The 24,345-nt window shown below is 31.8% G+C and overlaps 1 protein-coding gene across 3 annotated transcripts in view; it reads left to right on the forward strand.

The window, feature by feature from the left end:
• The window catches only part of LOC114334777 (fibrinogen-like protein 1), a 35,853-nt gene extending 25,090 nt beyond the window's left edge, over positions 1–10,763 (forward strand). Inside the window, exons 4-6 of one of the 3 annotated variants that reach the window (XM_028284870.2) lie at positions 991–1,212; positions 8,097–8,330; positions 8,387–10,763. In XM_028284870.2, the coding sequence (XP_028140671.1) occupies positions 991–1,212; positions 8,097–8,330; positions 8,387–8,544 (614 nt within the window). In that variant the 3' untranslated portion in view covers positions 8,545–10,763. The remainder of the gene's footprint in view (positions 1–990; positions 1,213–8,096; positions 8,331–8,386) is intronic. The other 2 variants (XM_028284871.2, XM_028284872.2) reach the window with 2 other exon arrangements.
• The last annotated feature ends 13,582 nt before the right edge of the window (positions 10,764–24,345 follow it).

The raw sequence follows: 24,345 nt of genomic DNA on the forward strand, positions 1-24,345 counted from the left end.
ACCTTATCTTAATCTGACAATTTCGAGTTATTTTAAGGATAGATTTTTTTTTCGGGCCCCCCTTAACGAACTCCCCTGTGTTAAGAGTCAATATATGGTAGAGGTACATCTGCAGAGTACCAGGTTTCTCACCATATGCTAATGTGACGCGCTCGAGTGACTGCAAAAATCCCCGCTTGGGCTCCCCTACCATTACAGTAATAGTTGAAAAAAGGAATTGATAAAAAATTTAGACCGTACTTAAATTTAATTTTTCTCCACTCAGTTAATTTTGAAAAACAGTTTATGACGTTACATAGTATATGAACAGATTTTTGCTTTTAATTTCAGTTTTTACTAGTGTCTTTATTATAGCTCATTAAATTTTATTTACAAATTTGAACTCACAATAAACATTTTCAATATTTGCATTTTTTCAATATACCAAATAAAGGCAAATACTAATTCTCTTTGTTAAAAATTTTTCGGATGACAGATGAAACATCTACCTACCTTCCTTTGACATCTTGTCATACATTTCTGTCACCAATCTGGCAATCAATTGGTCGTTTACCTCTCACTACAACACAAGTACCTTGTGCAATTTTCGAGCAAGGGTAAAATACATACACATGTGATCTTTTTAATCTTAAGACATCGACTACTTTATAACAATATTATGTATCAATAATGTAATTTAGAGGTTTTTACACCCATTGAAGTGGCTAGTTACAATTACTTGTTTACTGGACTGAAGTAACCACATTTTCTATTTTTTTTTCAACTGTCCAAATTTCAACCTTTTACTTTTTAATCTAAGTGGTTCACTTATTTCCAGGTTTACACTGAAGATGGTCAGTTTGACCGAAAACGTTTTGTACTTCCACTCCCTCGTGGATAACTTTTACTTCATTTCACGTTGTTTTATCGAACGTATACAGCCAACTACAGGGTTTACCCTTTTTAAAGTTTTAAAAAATTTAATCGTTCATTAGATTATTACTATTTCAGGTAAAAATAAGTCAGGTGTGTATATAATCAAACCTAAAAGAAGTGGCAAGTCGGTTGCTGTTTTGTGCGATATGGAAACTAAAGGGGGTGGCTGGACTCATATTCAGAAGAGGTTTGATGGATCTCAAGAATTCTACCTACCTTGGGGAGACTATAAATTCGGATTTGGTGATCTTATGGGTGAATTTTGGATTGGATTGGAAAATATTCACCTAATGACAGGTAATAAAATATGAGATTATAAGTAATAATTGCTCTTTAACTATTAAAGCCTCAAGTTGCTGAGTGCAGTTTCTTTTCAATCCAGATAGGTGTGGTGTAAACTGAGCAGCTCTACACTTAATGCTGGTCTGTATTTATTCGTACTCAAGTCCAGATAAAAGAGGAGAAATTATACAAGGTGGGCCAAATAAAAGAGTACACCTCGATATTTGGCAGTAGTTATTAGATTTTAATATTTTTATTTTTATTTAATAAAGCTAAATGGAGTTCCCCAACATTAGATATGCGGATGACACTGTCATCTTAGCTGAAAATATTGGGGATCTTCAGAGGCTGATGACCAGAATAGTAGAGTTTGGACAAGAATGCGGGCTAACAATGAATGTCAAGAAAACAAAGTTTATGAGAATATCGAAAACTCAAATAAATAACGAAAATCTCTGCATAAACGGATCCAATGTCGAAAGAGTCGGTCAATATGCATACCTTGGAACAATGATCAACTCCACAGGAGATTACTTACAGGAAATCAAAATCAAAATAGAAAAGGCTAGAGCAAATTTTAACAAAATGAGAAAAGTGCTCTGCACAAGAGATTTACAGTTGGAGCTAAGAGTTAAGTTGGCTAGGTGCTACGTTTTCTCGACTTTGTTTTATGGAATTGAAGCTTGGACCTTGAATGATGCATCAATGAAAAAACTAGAATCATTCGAGCTGTGGTTGTACTTTCATTTCTGAAAATATCGTGGACAGAACACGTCACAAACAAAGAGGTTCTGAGAAAGATGAATAAAGGAATGGAAATCCTAAATACCATCAAAACAAGAAAATTGGAATATCTCGGACACATTACACGTGAAGAGCGATAAAGCTTGCTCCAATTGATTATGCTAGGAAAAATTCAAGGAAAGAGAAGAATAGGGAGACGCAGAATATCGTGGCTGCCCAACCTGAGGATGTGGTACGGATGTACATCAAATGAACTTTTCAGAGCAGCTGTCTCTAAAATACGAATATCTGTGATGATTGCCGACTTCCGCCGCGGAGATGGCACTTAAAGAAGAAGATTAGATCTTAAGGAAATGCCGAAACAGGTCGATTTTTGTTCTAAGGGAGACACATTTTTACGATACATACATCTGTCATTTGTCAACCGCCTCCCTTCCACGTTACGAACACCTTATTTTTAAATAGGGAATATGGGTCGTCTGGCAGGTCATTTGAAAGGGTATTCAATTTTCTATTCAGTAATATAAACATTATCATAATAATTATTTAGACAGGGTGTTCAAAAAAAAATTTAATTAAATTAATTGGCCAAAAAGGAAGAAGGTATGTAATTTATTATATTTAAAGCACCTTTTACTGTTCAGGAAACTGTTGTCAGAAATAAATGTTTATTTCACAAATAAACATTGATTTTCGCTCAAAGAGTATAGATGAGTGTAGTATGAAGAATATATTTTTATTCTTAACGATAAAATAATTAGTTTTCGAGATATTTGTAGTTAAAAATTAAGCGGCACGATATATTAATCAAAATAACTGTGCCGTTACATGTATAATTTCAAATATTTCAAAAACTGATGACTTTATAGTTACGAGTGAAGAGTATATTATTTACATAGAGAGTATTGGAGAATATAAAAATTGCGCTAAAATAGCCATTTCGCCAGTGGCGTAGAATTTGGGAAGTGTGAACCAATATTTGCCCCTTGTCGTACGCCTCTGGTAGCAGCCAGAAACGTTTATTTATTATAATTTAGTAGTGTTCAGAGTACCTACACTTTCTGCTTAGTATGAAAAGGATATGTCAAATAGTTTTAAAGTACTGGGTACAATAATGTTTTTAAATTTTTAAATAAAACACCCTGTAACTCAGTAACGAGTCACATTTTATTTAAGTGATTTGGGTTAAATCTTAATATTTTGAGGTCTTGAATCTACAACTCAGATATTGGACATTCTTAATGCTACACCCTGTATATGGAAATAAAGGTGAGTTTAACCCATTCATTTGGACAATTTCCGGTATTCCAGATTTCATTGCTAATTCTACTATTACTTCTGTATCTACCTCTCCCATCTCTTTGGGTGCCTCAGCTGTTATTTCATCTTCCCCTTCGGATTTTCTGAAATTTGGATTTTTATTGCCTCCTAAAATTCTTAATTCAGTCAAAACTTTAAAAAGAGTAAACCCTGTAGTTGGTTCTATACATTAGATAAAACAACATGTAATGAAGTAAACATTTCTGTTGTATATAAGTATATGAATTTATTAAAAATTCCTTAACATTTTTCCACAAGGTAGTGGAAAATTACAAAACACAAAACGTTTTCGGCCTAAACTGACCATCATCAGTGTGAACTTCCGGTGTATAAGTATTTGGAACTAGATACTTCAATATGTGTAAAAACCTCTAAATTACATTGTTTGTATATTTAAAATTATAAAGTGAGCGACATTAAATCGATGTATTAAGATTAATTAGAACCATGTGTGATGTTATAAGTCCAAGTAAATAATGAAGCTTAAAATAGGACAAAACCTCGCAATTTTTACAGAATGAATCGATTTACTTGAAAATTTGAGGATAAGTAGTGGATAGTCCAAGGATCAAAATCTATATGATGCATAAAGGCGCTATTAACATGGGGGTGGTTGCCACCGCATTACGGGGGTGGAAATGTTTTATTATATTTTGACCGCAAAAGTTGTTAAAAACACTCATCCGTTATAAAATTAGTTTTATATCGAAAAAATCAATGTTTTTAATCAGTTTTCTGCTAATAACTCAAAAAGTTTTCGTTTTATCAAAACAACTTTGCTGAACAAAAAGGTACCTACTCTTTGAAAAAATAAACAAAACCGTTTTTTTTTTAATTTTCTTTAAGACCAATAGTAATCGAACTGTACTTTATTATAATATGTTAGCTCTTCTTCGTCAAATGGTAAATATTGTAATTTCAAGGTCAAAAGACGGGAAAACTATACATTTTTCGAGGATAATTTGTTCAAACTAAGTTAAAGCATCTAAACATATCTATCTCCAGAAAGAAAAAGCGTCTCTAGCTCAAAAATTAAGTGACCTATAATGAAAAGAATGTCAGACCCTCTTTTTTTTCAGCGAACAACCCCATAATCACCACCTAACTAAAGTTAGTCACTGACCTTATTTTGTCTTCTTTATTTATGTATTATTAATAGGTTCTAGAAGTTTGACCGGCTTAGAATGGTTAGTATTAGAAAACTGGAGTTAAAATCGAATAATAAATTTTTGTAGTTTGGTAAAAATACCATTTTCTTCAGAATAGATTAGAATCAGAGATACGAAAAAATGTTTAAATATTCCCAAGAACTTGGTTTGAAAAAATGTTTTCTACGGCAAAAGTTATGAGTGAATCGTAAATGAGTAAGTACAGTGGAACCTCGATAACTCGGATTAATCGGGACCACGGCCGATTCGGGTTATCGAAAGTCCGGGTTAGCCGGAGAATATGGTAAAAATTAATAAAATACGGTATACTTACAGATAACCTCCGTTATAATTGAAATACGACTGTACTACACACAATACGGTCACAATCGGAACGATGTTATCTTATTTAAGAACAGTGGAGACTAAGACCATTGTCTAAAAAAGAATTTTTTAAACAATCTTTTAGTATTTTTTAAACATTACAAAGAAAGATATTTTGAAATAAAAAAAAAGGAATAACAGGTGCCTGTTGTTTCCGATAATCCGAAACAATGAGACTGTGCCATGAGTCATTGTTATTATCATATAGTGCAAGTTACACAAATACCAATAGGGAACTTGCATAAATTTTTAAATATTAAAATAATATTAAAAAACATAAGGTAACATGATCTTACAACGCTTGCATGCGAAAAAAACAAATATTTTTAACCCGTACGCTAATTACGACGTTTTAAAAATGCTATATAATTCAAATATCTTAGGAGGCTCTTGAACGTCCTTCTATTCGTCTGACTTCAGAGGCCACGGTCAACCGGGCTAGCTAGCAGTCGGAAACAATGCGATTATGTATTACGGGTATATTACATTTTAATCGTATTTAAATGGAAATTACCAGCTATTATTTGTATTCTTGCATAATTCTACAATCAGATTATTTACTTTAAAGTGAAATTTATAAATCTTTAGAAATTACTAATGTATTTATAACGTATAAGTACTATTACTCACGAGGGGTTTTCAAAAGCAAGCGATTAAGAACAATAGTACATTTTAATCGTCGTTAATTGAAAATTCCTAGTATTTCGATCGTATTTTCCTTATATTTCGATCACAAAATCATTGAGTAGATATACAAAAAAATCAATTTAAAATTACTTTCCCGATATTACTCCTGACTGTAAATTTATGAGTGCACAAACAATTTTTGTTATATTATCTGTATGTGATATCAATTTGCTATCAATACAGGCATGGGGGGCTAAGCAAGCAAATTCTCTTAATCTACGTATAACTCGTTCAATGTGAATTCTTAAACTAGCTACTCTTTTTGTTTCAAATACTTCACTTTTTGTAAGTTTTGTACTTGAAGATACACTTGGTGATCTAATTAATTGGCAATATCTGCTAACTAACAAATGCTCTATGTGTTTAAAACCCCTGTCAGCCATTACCGCCACTTTCGGTGGAAGAACATTTAAAAAACCACTATGTTCAAGAATAACTGTATCCGACGTTCTTCCACCGAAAGCAGTAGAAATAAAATTAATAATCCCATCAGGAGTGCAAGCAATTAAATATTTTAGAGTATTGCACTTTTTGTATTCAGACCATGTTAAGGACTGTTGAACAGAATCTGATGGTTTTTCAATTCCAATTTCTAAACAATCGATAATACAAAATACTTTACTATAACGAGCTCGAACTGCTAAGGTAAATTTAATTTAACTGAACTCACTTGGGGATTAAAAATACAAGATCTTAAATATTTACTAAGTAATGGAACATATTTTGCAAATATTCTCTATGCATTGCTTTCGCTTATGTCGAAATCATCTCCAAGAGACATAAATGTTTGTCCTGTTCTTATATTTTTAAGAGTTAAAAATAGATGCATTGTTTGAGTCTTACAATATTTTTCCATTAATTGAAACGTGTAAAATGCATATTCTGGTAGCCCCATATACAGTTTAGGTCTGTATTTTAACTCCATCACTGTACACTTCAAAGACAAACTTTTAAATTGTTTTGCTTCCTCTTCTTTCTTATCTTCATCACAAGGTAAAGAATCACTTTCAACAGTCGTCACTACCACTATATTCACTATACTCTTCAAATACAGAACTTCCTGATTCACTTTTTGTATCTTCAAATATTTGCAAGTCTTTAAAGTTCCTGCATCCTTATTATGTATTTTCAATGGCGACAACCCGACTGTAACACTCCTTTGAAATTTGCACTGAATACCTTTTGAAGCGGCATCTTGAAGAAGCTGTCGTTTAACCCTTTTAAGGGCTGCTTCCCTCACAGGCTGAGAAAAAGCTCGTTTTCTGTCTGGTTGACAATCAAATATGTGCGGGACAACACCTGACTTAATAATTTTGGGACCACCCATAATCTTGAATTTTATATAGTTATCCATATCTTGTTCCAACTGCAACAAATAAACAAGTATAAGTAGGCACTTTTCATGAAACGATAACTAATATTTTTTTAAGTAGAAAATAGGTACCTAATTAGATAAATACTTACATCAAAATGATCCTCACAGACATAAAGACCTATGCTTTTTTGTGAAATATCCTTTTTATCTCGCCTGCATGCCTTTAGCCATGTTAATCGACGTTTTGGTTCTTTTGGTAGAGTAAAAAATGTTTGTTGTATGTTCTGACAGTTGTGCTTTTGCATCCCGGCACTATACAGTACTTACCTATATTGCGCAGATTTGTTTTCCATTTTGATTAAGTATATTACACAATAAATACACTAAACTACACTAAATACAATAACATAAATACCGAGCAAACGTCACAGTTATTCGACACGCACAACTGGCAATGGCAAACTGCACTCAAATCAATAGCCCACCGAACGGGCAAAAACGATAAGAGTGGCCTGTGACGTCAGACCCAAGCTCGCGCTTTTGAAGTTGTTTGAAACGGAAATTTTAGGCGCAGAACTTTGATCAGATGTTGTACGTACACTATTCATTGTTAAGACGTAATATTTTGAATATAACATTTTTAAACATAAATTAACAATTTTTTGCAAAAAAGTTTTTTAGTGCAAGTTCCCTATTATCTCTCTAATATTATATTACATACATTTTTATTGTTGAAATGTGTGTCTAATGAAAATCGGTCCGGGTTAGCCGAACTTCGGTTATCGGGGGCCGACTTATCGGGGTTCCGCTATATATCGAAAAATATGGATTTTTCGATATAAAACTAACACTTTCAAAAGCGAATAAATCTAAAACTATTAATTTTATCAAAAAAATGTATAGAACATTTTTTTGCTTAGAATGACCGTTTTTATCAACTTTTGCGGCCCAAATATAATAAAAAATTTCCACCCCGAGATGGAGTGACTACTCCCATGGTAAAAACGCATTTCGGCATCATATAGATTTTGATCCTTGGACTATCCACTACTTATTCTCAAATTTTCAAGCAAATCGAGCCATTCTGTAAAAATTGCAAGGTGAAAAGCTTCGGTTCCTGGACTAATATAGATCACACGTGAATTTTATCTGATCTTGTCATTTTATTGTTGTAATAATTTTAAATGTAAATAAATTATATCTACCTTCTAAGCTAGGTAAAATATTTTATTATTCGTATTTTAATTACCAATGTAAAATAATCGTTGATCCTCAAATTACAAGGTTCTCTTATATTTTAGCTTTTGAATCAAGCGAACTCTTGGTAGAATTGACTGATACGGACAAAAAGAACTATTACGCCCAATACTCATCGTTCTCAATAGGCAACGAAAAAGATGGCTACATATTAAATAAAATTGGTGGGTTTTCAGGTGACGCGGGGAATTCTCTAATCGGTCATTATAATCAAAAATTTACAACTTTTGATGTGGATCAGGATCAAGATAGTGATGGAAATTGTGCACAAAAAAGAGGTAAGAAATATTTTTTTATAACTATTGCTAAAAATAAAATTTTTTATATATTTTAGAAGGAGCTTGGTGGTACAACAATTGTATTGATAGCAATCTAAATGGAAAATTTATGACTGAAGAAAAATATTCACTTCGGGGTCTAATCTGGTACTCTTTGAAAAAATATGAAAATTTGGCAGGGTCAAGAATGATGATACGACCATTTGGAGAATAAAATAATTTTTCTTGAAAAAGAAATAAATTAAAAAACATTTTTGTTAAAATTTCATTATACAGGGTTGCGAAAAAGTATGCAACACGTTATTTTCTCGTAAACCGCTAGCACGATTTTTATAGATTTTGGTGGGTAAGGGTCTTTTAATGTGGCCGATGTTATAGTGGTAATTACATTGTTGTCAAATCTTCCGTTTTCTGTAAATCTAATGAAATTTCTTATTTCAGATGGAACACCCTGTATATTTTTTAAGTCTTGGAATCCTTAGGGAATACTGATTATTGTTCATATGATATTCCCTATATCTAAATGCCATAATTTTTGAGTTATCGCAACATTTATTTAAAAAATTTAAACAATTTATAAAAAAACAGTTTTTTCGGCCCGGGTAAACATTATTTTAGGTTCTTTGTATCATTGGAAACAAAAAAGATATTTTGTAATTTTTCCTAAAGTTAATCGTTTTTGAGTTATAAACGATTTAAAACTGAAAAAAAAAACGAAAAATTACGATTTCAAGGTTCAAAAACATAAGTAAAAAAAATAATTTTTGACATTACAAAGTACCTAGATTCAAGATCAAACCGTCTCCTATCAGATACCTATAAGAATTTTTGGCACGTTTTATTCTATAATATTGTTTTTTTTTAATTATTAATGAGGCGCATATGAGAGAACTGGAGATAACAACTAAAAACTAATATTTTAAAATAAAACAAGACCAAATTGCTTATCTGTAGCTGATAAAATAGGGCTCGAACTTGAATTTAGGCACTTCGTAGTTTCAAAAATAATGTTTTTTACTTGTATTTTTAAACCTAGAAAATCGTCTTTTTCCGATTTTTTCAGTTTTAAATTGTTTATTTATATAGGTTTTCAGTTTTAACTCGGAAACGATTATTAAGTTTAGAAGAAAATTACAAAAGACCTTTTTTGTTCACAATGATTCAAGGAAACGAAAATAATGTCTACACGGGCAAAAAAATTGATTTTGATAAACTGTTTAATTTTTTTTTTTTTTAATAAATGTAGCAATAACTCCGAAATTATGGCATTTAGATATAAGGAATATCATATGAAAAATAATCAGTATATGATACCTTAAAAATTCCAAAACTCAAAAAATATACAGGGTGTTTCATTTGAAATAAGAAAGTTCATTAGATTTCCAGAAAAACGGAAGATTTGACAGCAATGTAATTACCACTACAATATCGGTCGCATTAAAAGACCCTCACCTACCAAAATCCATAAAAACCGTTCTAGCTGTTTTCGAGAAATTACCGTGTTACCAGACTTTTCCGCAACCCTGTATATTTATGATTGCACAATATTATGTATGTATCTACAAAAATATTTCTTAATACAATTCACCTAGATAAAATTAAAATTGTTTCATTTTTATACAATATTTTTATAACCGGTATAAGAAATGTTGTTCTGAAGCTATTTTCTTGTGGCATTTTTACAATTTTAACTATTTATAATGGGAAATAAGCCACAATATTAGTAGTATTTTGTATTTTGACAACGACACCCGATTTGGGCGTCGAAACGTTAATAAAAATCATTTTTTAATAATATTGTGGCTTATTTCCCATTATAAATAGTTAAAACGGTATAAGAAAGAAATAAATTATAAAATTTAGTAATATTATGTAGTATGTTTTGTTTATAAATATTCACGCCCATCAAGTTAGCAGGACAAAGTCAGCAGAACACAGTTATCCTTATACCATAATTAAGTGTAAATTAAATACAAATTTAATGTTCCAAGAAAAAATGTATTGCTCTTTTCTTTTAAAAGTTATCGCATGTTCTGCTAACTTGATAATCAAACTAGCAGAACAGTAGTTCAAAAATTTGATAAATCATTTATAATTGAATGCCAAAGAATTCTCTGAATTAAATGCAAATTTAATGTTCCAAGAAAAAATGTATTGCTCTTCTTCTTTAAAAGTTATCGCATGTTCTGCTAACTTGATAATCAAGCTAGCAGAACAGTAGTTCAATAATTGATAAATCATTTATAATTGAATGCCAAAGTATTATCTGAATTAAATGCAAATCCAAGAAAAAATGTATTGCTCTTCTTCTTTAACAGTTATCGCATGTTCAGTTAACTTGATAATCAAGCTAGCAGAACAGTAGATCAAAATCTGATAAATCATTTATAATTGAATGTCAAAGTATTCTCTGAATTAAATCAAATATAAATATTTGAAAATAAAATATTTTCTTTTTGTTATTTATTTCACTTTTACGGAAATTTAAGCAAAACAATTCCTTAGCAACTGTGAATGAGGTTAGCTTTTTATGTAAATTCTTCTTCTTCTTTTTCTTTCTTGTATGTAGGTTTTAAAGCCTGTTTCTTCTTCAACATTAGACTCCTAAATTGTTTAAGTTATCGCACCATCTTTTTCTTGGTCTGCCAATACTTATTAGTCCATTTGGTGACTTATCTTCTGCTGATCGTACTATCCTATCCTCTGCCATTCTACTAATGTGTTCCTTCCTCTCCTGTTTCCGTGTTGTCATCCATCCATTTATGTCTTCTACATTGCATGATTTTCTTATATTTTCGCTTCTCTCCCTATCCAACAGACTTTTCCCTGATATTCGTCGGAGTATTTTCATTTCTGTTGTTTCTAGTAGTCGTCTCGTTTTAGATGTATCAGGTCTTATCTCCGCCGTGTATGTCAATATAGGTCTAATTGCTGCTTTATAGATTCTTGCTTTTGTGTTTTGTCTTAGGTGTTTGTTCTTTCAGATTGTGTCATTAAAATATCACGCCGCTTTACTTGTTTTTAAGCTTTCTTGTGGTACTTCCTCTTCAACATCTCCGTAACTGGTTATATCTATTCCCAGATATCTAAACCTTGCTTCCTGCCTTATTATTTTCCCATCAATTTCGATTCTTTCGATTTTGTAAATTAATGGGAAAATAAAATTTACTTACATAAAATTTCAAATTCCAGCATAAAACTAGTTGTGAAAACAACTGTTAATTTAATAGAAATAACTTCTAAATGCAAAAACAGGACAGTGACAAATAAACAAACCAGAAATGTCACAAATTGTACTTAACATCTGAAAACTTCCCCAAGCCTCTTTTTGATGTACTGACTCTAGTGAATTTATAAAAATAACATGTGTCTTTACTTAATAACAGACGGTATCTGGTTTGTCTTTAGTTTCATGTGTGAGAAACAGTGATAGATAGATAGACAAATAAAAAGTATGTATTTTATCTCGCCAGGTATTAATGACGCACTGGTAAAGAACCCTGGACTCAACTGTATTTCCTGTAATAACTAGAAATCTGTAAATTAATCCATAAATCTCAGTAACTGAAAGAAATATGCATATTAAAGAACAAATATACATAATAAAGCAACGAAACATAAACTGGCTGATAACTTCTACGTTGTAAATCATGCGTTTCCGGGATTAGTTTGTTTTGAACGTGATCTGTGAAGGCGAAAAACAAATAAACCTTTTTTCAGCTTTTGCTGTACAAACTTTTTCAGTTCAATATATCTGATGGAAAAAACGAATGAAAACGAGTATCATATTTTGGGGTGTATGTGTACATACAAAAAAACGTAACGCCCTTTTAATGCCATCCAACAGAAAAAATCGTGTTTTTCGTTAAAAATTCTGTGATTTTTAGTATGTAACGTATAAATTCATATTGGGATGAAACGAAATAAGCGGTGGACTACCCCAGCTAATTGAAATAATATTCGAAAATGTTACCTCAATCATCCAAGATAGCCATCGCAGCACCCTCAGCTTAGCTCAGTATCTCAAGGTGTGTGTTCGTCTTGTCCTAATCTTAGATATGAACTATGAAAATTCGGAATGGAAGCAAACAAAACACAATGTTTAACTAATCATGTTTACTGTTCATAAAAATATAACAAAAATATGACTTGTAAAATGCATTAACAAATATATTCAAATTCTTGCCAAAAACTAACAATTCTGGATTATACTTATGGCTTTGGTATCTGGTTCGATGGTTATTTCTTGATCATAGATAAGGTATATATAAGTAGAATAGATAGGCAACTCTTTAATACGTAAAATTGCAATGTATACAGCGCCCTCTGTCCGGTTTAGTCATGAACTAAATGGACAATGGCGGGAATTTTAAACGTTCAAATAAGCTTTGTTGCTAATTATTGTAGTAAAACAAGATTCTATAACATAATGCAAATTATAAAAATAATCGACAATTGTTTCTTACATTAGCGATTATTTTTTGTAATTTGCATTACATTATGGAGTCTTTTACTGCAATTATAAATATAGTTCATACAATAGGAAACGTAGAAAAACAAAATTCAAAAATTAAAATATTTATTTAAAAAATTAACGGCACAATTTACAGGAAAGTACCAAAATTAAAGCTCATAATAAAATTAAAATATTTCCAGTATCTTTTTGTAACATTGCCGAGTTTATAAACACATCAATCCTGACATTAAGGCAGCGCCGAAATTAACACAAAATTTTTAAATTACATGGATGCAAAGTAACCCAAAAGAATATTCCTTACTTCTCAGTCCTGTTTGGTACACAGCATTTAAACACCATTGATTCAAAAATTTGCACACAAACTGAATATTTTACTTTATAGTAAGAGAACAAAAGTCTTTGTTATATATAGCTAATCTATAAGTAAAAAGTAAAAAAACAATTTAATAAAATAAATCCAAACACGTATGTAAACAAACAACGATGTCATCAGATGCCATTGATAAGACAAAATAAAATGACATTTCTGCACAGCGTTGCCACATTTTATTTAGAAAATCTACTGTAAGTCTGTAAGTTTAGCTAAAATCTACCAAATCAAAAACTAAACTATACTATAAAACTTTATTAACGTATTTGTATATAATTTAGGACTTTTTATAATAAAAACAACAGCTGACTAACTAGAAATTAATATAATATGAATATTTGTAAAAAAACCAAACTTTTTTAGATTTTAACTGGGAAAAAACTATAATTAATTTTTATCAGTTTCATATTTAATATTTATATATAATATTTTTTCATCCACTGATTTCTGCATGTCAGGATCAAATTCTTCACACAATTCTTTCGTATTTTACATTGGAACACGTAAACACAACATTTTTTGTTTTGCAAAGTTACATATGCTTAGATATTTTAGTTTTCCATCGTTAGCTTCTAATAGGCTCACCGAATGCCATAACTCTTCAATAACACATGATATACTGCTTGCACTGCTACTTGAAATCTGCAAGTTTGTTGAAACTGCACCAGAATCCAGTTTCATTTCTCTGTAAAGGCCGCGTCCCACCATCAAATAATTTGATCAAACTGGTTTGAGCAAACTGAAAGTGACAGTTAGTTACGTCACATCCTGAGTGTTCATTGTGGATAATAATGAAAAAATTTAATTTTAAATAAAGTACAAACAAGTTAGACAACTCAATTCAAAAAATTTGATCAAACTAGACTGATAGTGAGAGCACAGATTTTTATAATTTCAAAAAAACTGCAATTGTGACGTCACTTTGACGTACTTCTAGAGTTTGGCCAAACTGTTTGATCAAATTATTTGATGGTGAGACGCGGTCTTTAAATTCATCATCTACGTCCTGAATCTTATTTTCGGTAATGACATTGGGAAATTGTAACAAAATATCTGAAAACTAATTTAGAAATGGGGTAAATACTATAAAAAGCAAATTTTATTTCAGCCATAACAAAATGTTGAAATATACCAAAAATTTACTAAAAAATACTAGAATTTTTTAAACAATATCAAAAATCTACCAAAAAAGTAGAAATCTACTAAATGTGGCAACGCTGTTGCAGTTTCTGCAGATGCGATGACATGCGCATTTGGAAAAGTCTTTAGTGGCGCCACCTTTCCAGTTTAGTCAAGAATTAAAGAGAATGAACTGTAATTGCCATTAAGGATAACAGTGCATATTCTTGATGTCGTATGGTACTGCTGTAGACTTCTTGTAGGTTGTAGGCCTGGGCGGATGTTCGGTCCTAGGCCCCTGCAGTTGGAGATGGTAGTTTTTGAAGTCTAGATGTCCTGGTCTTCATTTTTGTCAGCCTCAGTTCCATTACCGGTGAGGATGCTGGTTTCTCCCGTAGGGAAAAAAGTTATTTATTCCCAAAAACCCAAAAGAATATTAAGTCTGGAAATATATAGCTATTATCAGCTCTGTAATTGTCTTTTATTAGTTTACCACCATTATGTTGAGAATTGAAACGACAGCGTGAACTGTAGGAAGTTAGGCATGTTCCGTATTAAGACAGATATTTACAGAGTAAGAATATACGGAATACATTCAGTATGTTCAGTTGATAATTTGAATGTTAGATGAAAAGAGATATATAGAAAATAGAGATATAAAGAAAAAATAGATAGAGAAATTAAAGATTTGAATGATTATTTTCAATTACAGTACGATTTAAACGAGATTTATGATTGATCAATACGTAATAAACTGTATTTTAATTTGAACAAATGTACGATCATGACATATAGTCGTCAGGCAAACCCTAGTTATTTTATGTACAATATGGGAAATAATAACTTACATAGGGTCAATGAAGTGACGGATCTTGGTATTACGTTTGTAAATAATTTAAGTTTCAACTTACATGTGCAAAATATTATGTCTCAGTCATACAAAATGATGGGACTTATTAAACGTGTAACATATAAATTTCATAATATCGACTCAATTAAACGGCTCTTTAATTCATTTGTTAGAAGCAAATTAGAATTTGGCAGTATTGTCTGGAGTACCTTAATAAATAGTGGTCACATGCGCCAAATTCAATCAATTCAAAACAAGTTTATTAAATATTATTTATTTTACAAAAAGCATAAAATATCGCCAGAATATGATTCGTATCAACCATTAAGAAAATAATTTAATATAAAAAAATTAGAGCAAAGAAGACTTCAACGTTGTTTAATTTTTCTCTATAAACTATGTAATCACTTAATAGACTCGCCTGATCTTTTGGGGCAAATACAATTTTATATCCCGGATCACAGAACCCGTCCAAGAAACATATTATTTTTTGTAAATACTTCTAGCCCACTTAATAAAATGTGCCAAATTTACAACGATTTAACAACAGCCACTTGTCTGGAATTATTTGGAATAAACTTGCAATTATTTAAACGTCTATTGCATGAATAATATAAAGAGACGTTTTTTTTATTATTATTTTTAACGTTTTTGCTGGTAAACATCTGTCGTTTTTGTCTCTATTACCTCGAATTATTACATTATGTACATGTTGTACTAGACTGTTGTCATTGTAGATACGGATACATGTAAGTAGGGAAACCTGTTTGTATCTGTTATTAATAAATAAATATTAAATAGAAGATAATAAAAGAGGATAATAAAATAGGACGCCAACCAGTTTTTAACGAATAAAACAGGTAAAACAAATAGAATAAAATTATTGTTAATGAAATATTAAAGGAAATAAAGTAAAATAATTATTTAAAAATAAAATAACAAATATGTGACGTTTGTAACATTACAAGGAAAGAGAGGAAAACCAATAAGCTCAAAAACTTGCACATTTTTGTTTTATTGCATAATAATGTTCAGTTTTGTTTAAAAATAAAATATCCAAAATTTCACGCCTCAAATCCTCATAACAACTTAGAAGTAAAAATTGAAAATCTTCTATGTATTTAAATCATTTTAAACGATCGAAAAGAGCACGCGAACCATTGTGATGTCACATTATTATATTTTGTAATGACAGCTTTCATGTCGAATGTAAAATTACATAGCATTCTGTTTACTTGGGAATTTAATACAGTTTTTGAAGAGATAGTATGGAATTGTGCGTATGTTTAGTATGGAAAGTAAAAGTAGATACTATAGTGTTGTTTTAGTAACATTGTCTTAAAGTAGTACTATTAAAACCCCCAATAAAATATTTATTAAATATCCAGTCGATCAGAACCAGCGTTTAAGGCCATCGGTACATAATTCGCAAATATTTTACGGCTATCCCTACTTTTTCTGTCTTTACACAGCAAATTACGTATAGTAAAATTCACACTGGGATGGATATGTAGGTTTACTGTAAACAGATCGAAATCACTAGACCGAAAGCAGTAGACCGAACTCATTAGACCGAAGAGTACTTTACCGAAACCTCACTAGCCCGAATAGCAGAAGATCGAAAAGCAGTTATTTTTAGTTGTCGCAGTAAAAGAGATAAGACTAATGTAATTACAACTAAATGTTATTTGGATGTTTATTATAAATAGTTAAAATGGTGTTAACGTTACTCTACCCTTAATGTATTTTTACCTTCACTAATTTGTTTAACGGATGAAAATTATTTCATATCAGACTGTACAGCGTAACAATGTATACAGCATATATATAAAATAATACAAAAAAATACAATACCTAAACAAAAAGACAGATATACAAAATCTTAGCATAATTTACTGCAATCTTTTTTAATTTATGTACCATTTCGGTCTAATGCTGTTCGGTCTAGTGAGGTTTCGGTAGAGTGCTTTTCTGTCTAATGAGTTCGGTCTATTGCTTTCGGTCTAATGACATTCTACTTGAAAATGTCAATAATTTAAAGAGATGGCTTTTGAATGTTCTTGGATAACTGTTATTTGTATAATTGCAAATTATTAATTCAGTTAATAAATTATGTAATAATTTTTTCACTAACTCTGTATTCAGTGATTGTAATAATTTATATGTACAACAAAAACTAATACTCAATCGAGAAAAGAGGAAAAGTGTAAATTGATTTTTTAATAATATATTGTTACTATGGAACGCTTACAATTTTGAACATCTTTACCAGCAAAATACTTGGATCACAGAATATATTATCCCGATGTATATTCTCTGCTTGGATCTTCCACAAATAATACAAAATAAATAACTTTTTATTAAGTTCACGTCTTAAATCAATTATTTATCAAATAACTATATAGCAATATTATTAATTCAACAATTCAAGATATTCCAGATGCTATGCCAAATATCTAAAATTGTCACTGATTTTCACTGTCTGACTGACAATATGCTGACAATATTCTATTCGACTGAGTGCGTCGTAAGACAAAGATAGATTTGGAAAATATTACCACGGACATTGTGTTCATTTTTTTCGAATTCTGAAAAAACCAATAAATATTTTTTGAAAAATTTAAACGCAGAATGCAAGAATAAATTATTACCGAGGGCCTTAGAATAACTAAAAAGTTTATTTTGAATGAGATACTTGAAATTAAAAATGACACTAAATTTTCTCTTAGTTTTTCACCCCTGTAACTTATTAAAATAAACATTATAGAAGTTCTCAGGGACTTGCAGCCCTCGCTAATAACGTAATCTTTCATTCTGCGTTTAAATTTTTCAAAAATATTTAATAATTTCCTCAGGATTCGAAATAAATGAATCCCCATTTGAATAGCATTGCAGCCGAAAATAGGTACCCATTCCCTTAAAGTGCATACTGGAAGACATTGTCAGTTCATTCTCAAAGTCTTCATATTATGTGAGATCATTTTTAAATGTAAGTTTAATATCTGTTGTCTGCTTAATAGCTTTCTAATAAATCCAGTGTATTTTGAACAAAAATAAAATATAACTTTTGGTATATTTTGATAGGTGTGAATTACAGACTGAATGATGTAATTGTAATGCTGCTTTTTTATTGAAGATGACGATTTGTGTTTTATGAGCATTGTCTACCAGTCTCTTTTGGCTACACCAGTCGCCAGCTATATCTAAAGCTGCTTGAATTCTCCCAGACACCTCCACTGGCGGATACCGAAATTTTTTTTGGGGGGTCATGGATCTTGAGGGTGATTACTTTTCTCTGATGCAAGGTCACTTTTAGTCTTACCACCGATAGGATAAGCGAGTTTTCAAATATTTGGTGGGAGGGAGGGTCATGACTTCGTGACCCCTCCTCTGGATCCGCCACTGGACACCTCCTGGCAAACCTGCACCTGACGACAAGTGCAATATTGTCAGCGTATGCGTATCCTAGACAGTCTTCTGTGGACAGATTTTCGAGATCATCTATTAAGATTGCCAAAGTAGAGGTGATATATAACTCCAGCTTGTGGACAGTTGTAATATTTGTATAAGTCTTATCCAAAGAAGCCTTATACTATATTGCAAGTTGGGCAGAATCATCATATTTTGTGATATAGAATCTGCAACTCACAGATTGGATATTGTTAACGAATCGCCCTGTATATGCTCGAAGTGTTATACTGAACTATCAACGTAGCACAAACCGAAAGCCTTTCCAAATGAGTAACATGCTTCCTGATACTGTTTTATTTTCTACAATCACAAGCTGCCTACGTTTCTAACTTCCTACATCTCTCTTTTAATTTACTACGAACATCAAAAAGCTAATCCCCCAGATTGTCATTTCCAAGAAACATTTGAACATATAACAGTCACTCAAAGCAAGTTTGGATTCAATTGGAGAAGTTGTTTCTTTTTGGGGGGAGTTGGTGCTTTGATGAGGTTATACCTCGTTAGTATAAGACAAAATCAAATGAAGGGGGAAAAAGGGCTGTCGTCTGGAATAATGTCAATCGATTTAAGACATAAGCGGAACATCGAGAGGCTTTGGATATTGTTATTGGTTTATAAATAGAGTCGTTATAGGGTAAAGCTAACTTTTTTCTTTGGTTTATTAACGTTATTTTTATATCATCCAGGGCTTTGCTTTGATTAAAATAAAGCTTACAATCTAACTTTATAATCTTATATATAACTTATATATAACTTATAATCTAACTATAGAAACATATGATGAATTGATGAAAAAGATGGTCGTGGATATAAAAGAAATTTCAAGTGTAATAAAATCTTTAAAAAACAAAATATCTCCTCACTTAGATGAGATCACGACAGAATCCATTGAAAAAATGAAGGAAGAAATTATTACTCCTTTAACTTTTCTAATTAATTAATGTTTTTAGGATGGATGATTTCCAGTATGTCTTAAAATGGGCAAAATCAAACCACAGTTGTTAGAAATAATAAATAAAGGAGACGTGATTAATTATAGACCAGTATAGTATAGGATTGCAAATACAGCTATAGAGAAAGAAATTCGACACAAGATGCTATCTGTAAACTAACATCACAAAAATATCACTAGTCTAAGCATTTTCGTCGATTTTTCTAAGGCGTTTGTCACAATATTTCACGATCTCTATTCATCAATCTCTCTAAAAACGTGTTTTTATATTACTAAAACGTTATTAACCTGACAGATAACAATTTGTAGAAATTGATGATGTCAAAAGTGATCCTGAACTAATTATTTACGGAGTAACGCAAGGGACCGTTTTAAGTCTTCTTCTTTTTAGACAATATCTTAGTAACATGCTCAAATCAAAAACTACTGGAAATATAAGTAGTTTTGCTGACAATACCGCAGTTTTTTGTAAGGCCGATAATTATAGCAAAACAAGACTTCAAAATTGTAAAATTTACAAATAAACAAATTTATATTAAATTATGAAAAACTTATATATTTAAACAAAAATTTTGAACAGTGTTACAACGGACAGTCACTTATGGGTCAGTACTCTGGTGGAGAAAGACGGCTTTGCAATCTTGTGTGACCACTCTCACCTCCCTACAAAGACAAGCGCTTTTAATATAACAGGAACCTTGAATAGTACAGGAACGGCTTCATTAGAGGCTATTACAGGTCTCCCTCCGCTGGAATTATATATTTCGGCGGTAGCTTTTATGACCATCCTGAGATTCAAAGCAAACAATACTTGGAGGCCGAATTATGTAAACACAAACACTACTGGGGCTATACTTGCGGAATATTGTTACAAAAACACTACTGGGACTATACTTGAGGAATATTGTTACACAAACACTACTGGGACTATACTTGAGGAATCCATATTTATGATGAACTCAGATATCATGACACCAGAAATAATCTTCACTGAGATGATTAACACAATTATACCATCTAGAGAACAAAAAGTCCCAAATATTAATGGGGACTTAATATGGTTCACTGATGGATCTAAAACTGCCCATGGCACTGGATCAGGAGTCTTTGGGCAAACATGTAACTACAATAAATCCTACAGCCTAGGTCAACATACTACGGTGTTCCAGGCTGAAGTTTTTGCTTTGGTGGCCTTCATTGATGAAATTCTTGATGAAGACCCTAAAACTACGACAATCAACATTTACACAGATATTGACCAATCGGCTATTCTGGCTGTAGAGAACCCTCTCACCAAATCAAAACTGTTAAGAAACTGCAAATATCTCCTTAATAACCTGGCAAAAGACAATAAAGTGTCTTTAATATGGGTACCGGGTCATGAAGGGGTGCATGGGAACGAATGAGCAGATATGTTAGCGAAACAAGGCTCGAGAGAAACTTTTGAAGGCCCAGAACCTTTCTGTGACATCACTAAAGATGCTATGAAAAACGAGGTTCAGAAATGGCTGATAAAGAAACATCAAAATAAATGGAGAACCACTCAAGGGCAAATCCAGACTAAAAAAATAATCAAGAATATTGATAAAAAACTCTCGAACAGTTTGTTGAACCTTAATAAACGAGAGATCAAAACGGTCACTGAAATGGTGACAGACATTGCCGCTTAAGAAATCACATATACAAACTAGGTAAGGTGAATGAACCATGGTGCAGAAAGTGCGAAATGGAAGAAGAGACTGCCATACACATACTATGCCATTGCAGTGTGCTAGGTGATGTAAGGCAGGACTTCACTGGTCAACTGAGGTTTGAACTAGAAGAGATCCTAAAACTACCAATAAGAAAACTGTTGGCCTTCGTTGAGGCCACAGGACTTATTTGAGTTTAAGGAGAAGAACAGGGTTTGGTACAAAGGTCTTATGACCATGTGTCAGAGACTAACGAGTCTCGCCTGAGTTACGAAGAAGAAGAAAAAAGAACATATTATTAGTTTTGCTGACAACACCGCAGTTTTTTGTAAGGCCGATAATTATAGCAAAACAAGACTTCAAAATTGTAAAAATTTACAAATAAACAAATTTACATTAAATTATGAAAAACTTAGATATTTAAACAAAAATATTAAAAAACAATAACAAACAACAATAATACTAGCTCTTCAATAAGTTTTGCGGTACAATAAGAGAGGGCTTCGAAGGCGTGCAGCGATCGAATTTTTATTTTGGAAGGTTTAAAAGCAAAGTAAAATGAACGATTGTTGAAATTGTGTAAAAACTCTTCGCCTTCAATAAGTATAGTACAAAGATATGTTGGTGAATTTAAACGTGGTCGTATAAGCCTTTAATACCAACCACGTCAAGGACGTCCAAAAACAGCAACAACACTAGAAATCGTCGAAAATATACAGGATGTGGTACTGGAAAATCGTCGACTGACTGAAAAGTATTGAGGTTAAGAAAGCTGTGTTCAGAATGGATGCCGCATTCGCTAACAACGGAATAAAAATACATTTTAATGCGACTTTCTCAGCAACATTTAGAGCATTTGCGACAGGAAAAAAGATTTTGTTCATGTTTTTATGACTATGGATGAGAGTCTACCACCATGATCCTGAATCAAAAGAAGAGGCTAAAGAGTGGTGTGAGTCTTCGCCTCCGAAACGAGTTCGCGTCCAGAAATCAGCCAAGAAGCTTGTTCCGTCTCCTTATGGTTTACTTAATTTTTGTTTCGATTTTATTTTACATGTAGATGCATATCAGAACATTCCTAAAGCTTGGGTAAATTATTTTCCAGAAATATTTTAATAGATTAAAATATATTCATTCGTACCCATAGTTCTGGGTAATATTTGTCAATTGTATTCCTGATTCTCTTTATAAAGTTAGGTATTTGGAAAGTTTGTGCGAGGCAAGCTATGTTGCTGCTTCTTAGAAAGACAGTGATGACGATTTGTTAGTTACGTTTTTTTCCAAAGTGAAATTTTGTAGAAGAGATGAAGTCATTTTTGCTTTCCCCACCACACGGGATTTCTGGTCGAGAGCTTTTGGTAATTTTAGTAAGTAGTAGCGAACAAAACTTTGATCTGTAAAGACCTGTAGCAATCAATAAAGAGTTCTATCGAAAACTGTCGTCGGATATTATTTAATTTGCTAACGTAAAATTTAATAGCATCCTATATTCACGGTAAACTAATCGTGAATCAAACAAAGCTATTAACATAAGTTTTTTGGGATGCAGGAGGAATTTTGTTTGTGGATTACTTGCAAACTAGTAAAACAATAGATTCTGGATATTATTGTAACCATTTAGACAAACTGAAGGAAAAAATTCGGTTTACAGACAAAAACCAGGTTTACAGAAGAAAACAATCCTTTATTAACAGGACAATGCACCGTGTCATATGAGCATTTTAACAATGGCTAAAATCCATGAATTAAGGTTCAAATTGTTACATAATCCACCTTATTCATTAGATTTGGCCCCTAGCGACTTCCATATGTTTCAATACCTAAAAATGATGAGGTCATAATATCTGTGGAAGCGTATTTTGCAACTCTTCTAGATTCTCACTTCAGGGATGGAATTTATAGATTGGAATCTCGTTGGTACAAACGTATGTATATTCAGAGATACTATACCGAATAATAAAGTGTACGTCAAACCATAAAATCGTGTTTTTCTTGTGGAACTGCAAAACTTATTAAACAATCTAGTATATGAATCGAAGCACATAAAATGCTTAGAAGTTTTAATTGACTAGAACCACAAAAGAAATTTACAAATAAAAATTTAATAGTACGGGATCCGAGTAGGAGGTCGAAATGTACCCATCAGCTTACCGGATGAAACATTTTTTTTTATTAAATTTCATACATAGACAAACACGACCAGCATGGGTTGCCTATAAAAATAGTGTCATTCATAACTACTATCCTTAAGGGGGGCCGTAGGGGTTGAAATCAACATTTTAAGCATATTAAGAATAATTTAAAGAATATACAAAAAAAAATCAAGAAAAAATATTGAAAAATAAGAAAACATCGGCTAATTTTTAAAGACACCTCAAAAAAATAATAAATTTTGCGGTGGACATCAGAATTTATCTTTGGATCATGGTAGACAAAATATTTAAAAAAAATTGTTAGCCTCTGAGTTGATCGAGGTAAAGCTGTCAATTTTCTTGTAGTTTTAATGATCTTTGACTTTTTAGTATCACTCAGAAGTCAAAACAACGAAATTTTTTAAAGAAAAAAGGGTAAAAATCAATATATTTATTATTGTTAAACAAAATATAAGCATAAAATTAAAAAGATCTCGACAGTGTTACCTCGAAGAATGTGTAAAGAAAATATGTACAAAATTCCAGGTGAGTTGGTTAAGTAGTTTTTGAGTTACAATGTCTACAGGCTTTGAAAATAGCAGTTTCAGAAAAACGCTTTTAAAGTATTGTCAACTTTTATTTTCATTTTTATTTTTCTGTCAAATCGTAAAGTGATGCAAACCGGAATATGTTTTTGAATCTCGGGGTAATTTACAAAAGAAAATAAGAAGAGCCGTTGACCGTTTCTCATTACGCTAAAGCGCGCTAGCGCCTAGATGCTGCAAAGCGAGTCGAAGGTAGGGAGATAGTGTTGAATATCCTAATCTTCGACTCGCTTTGCAGCAGGTTCGCGTCATCACGCTTGAACCTAACGAACAACGGTCAACAGCTGTTCTCATCTCTTTTGTAAATTACTCCGCGATTCAAACGATATTCCGGTGTGCATTATTTTA

This window comes from Diabrotica virgifera, chromosome 7, assembly GCF_917563875.1.
Source record: "Diabrotica virgifera virgifera chromosome 7, PGI_DIABVI_V3a".
NCBI lineage: Eukaryota > Metazoa > Arthropoda > Insecta > Coleoptera > Chrysomelidae > Diabrotica > Diabrotica virgifera.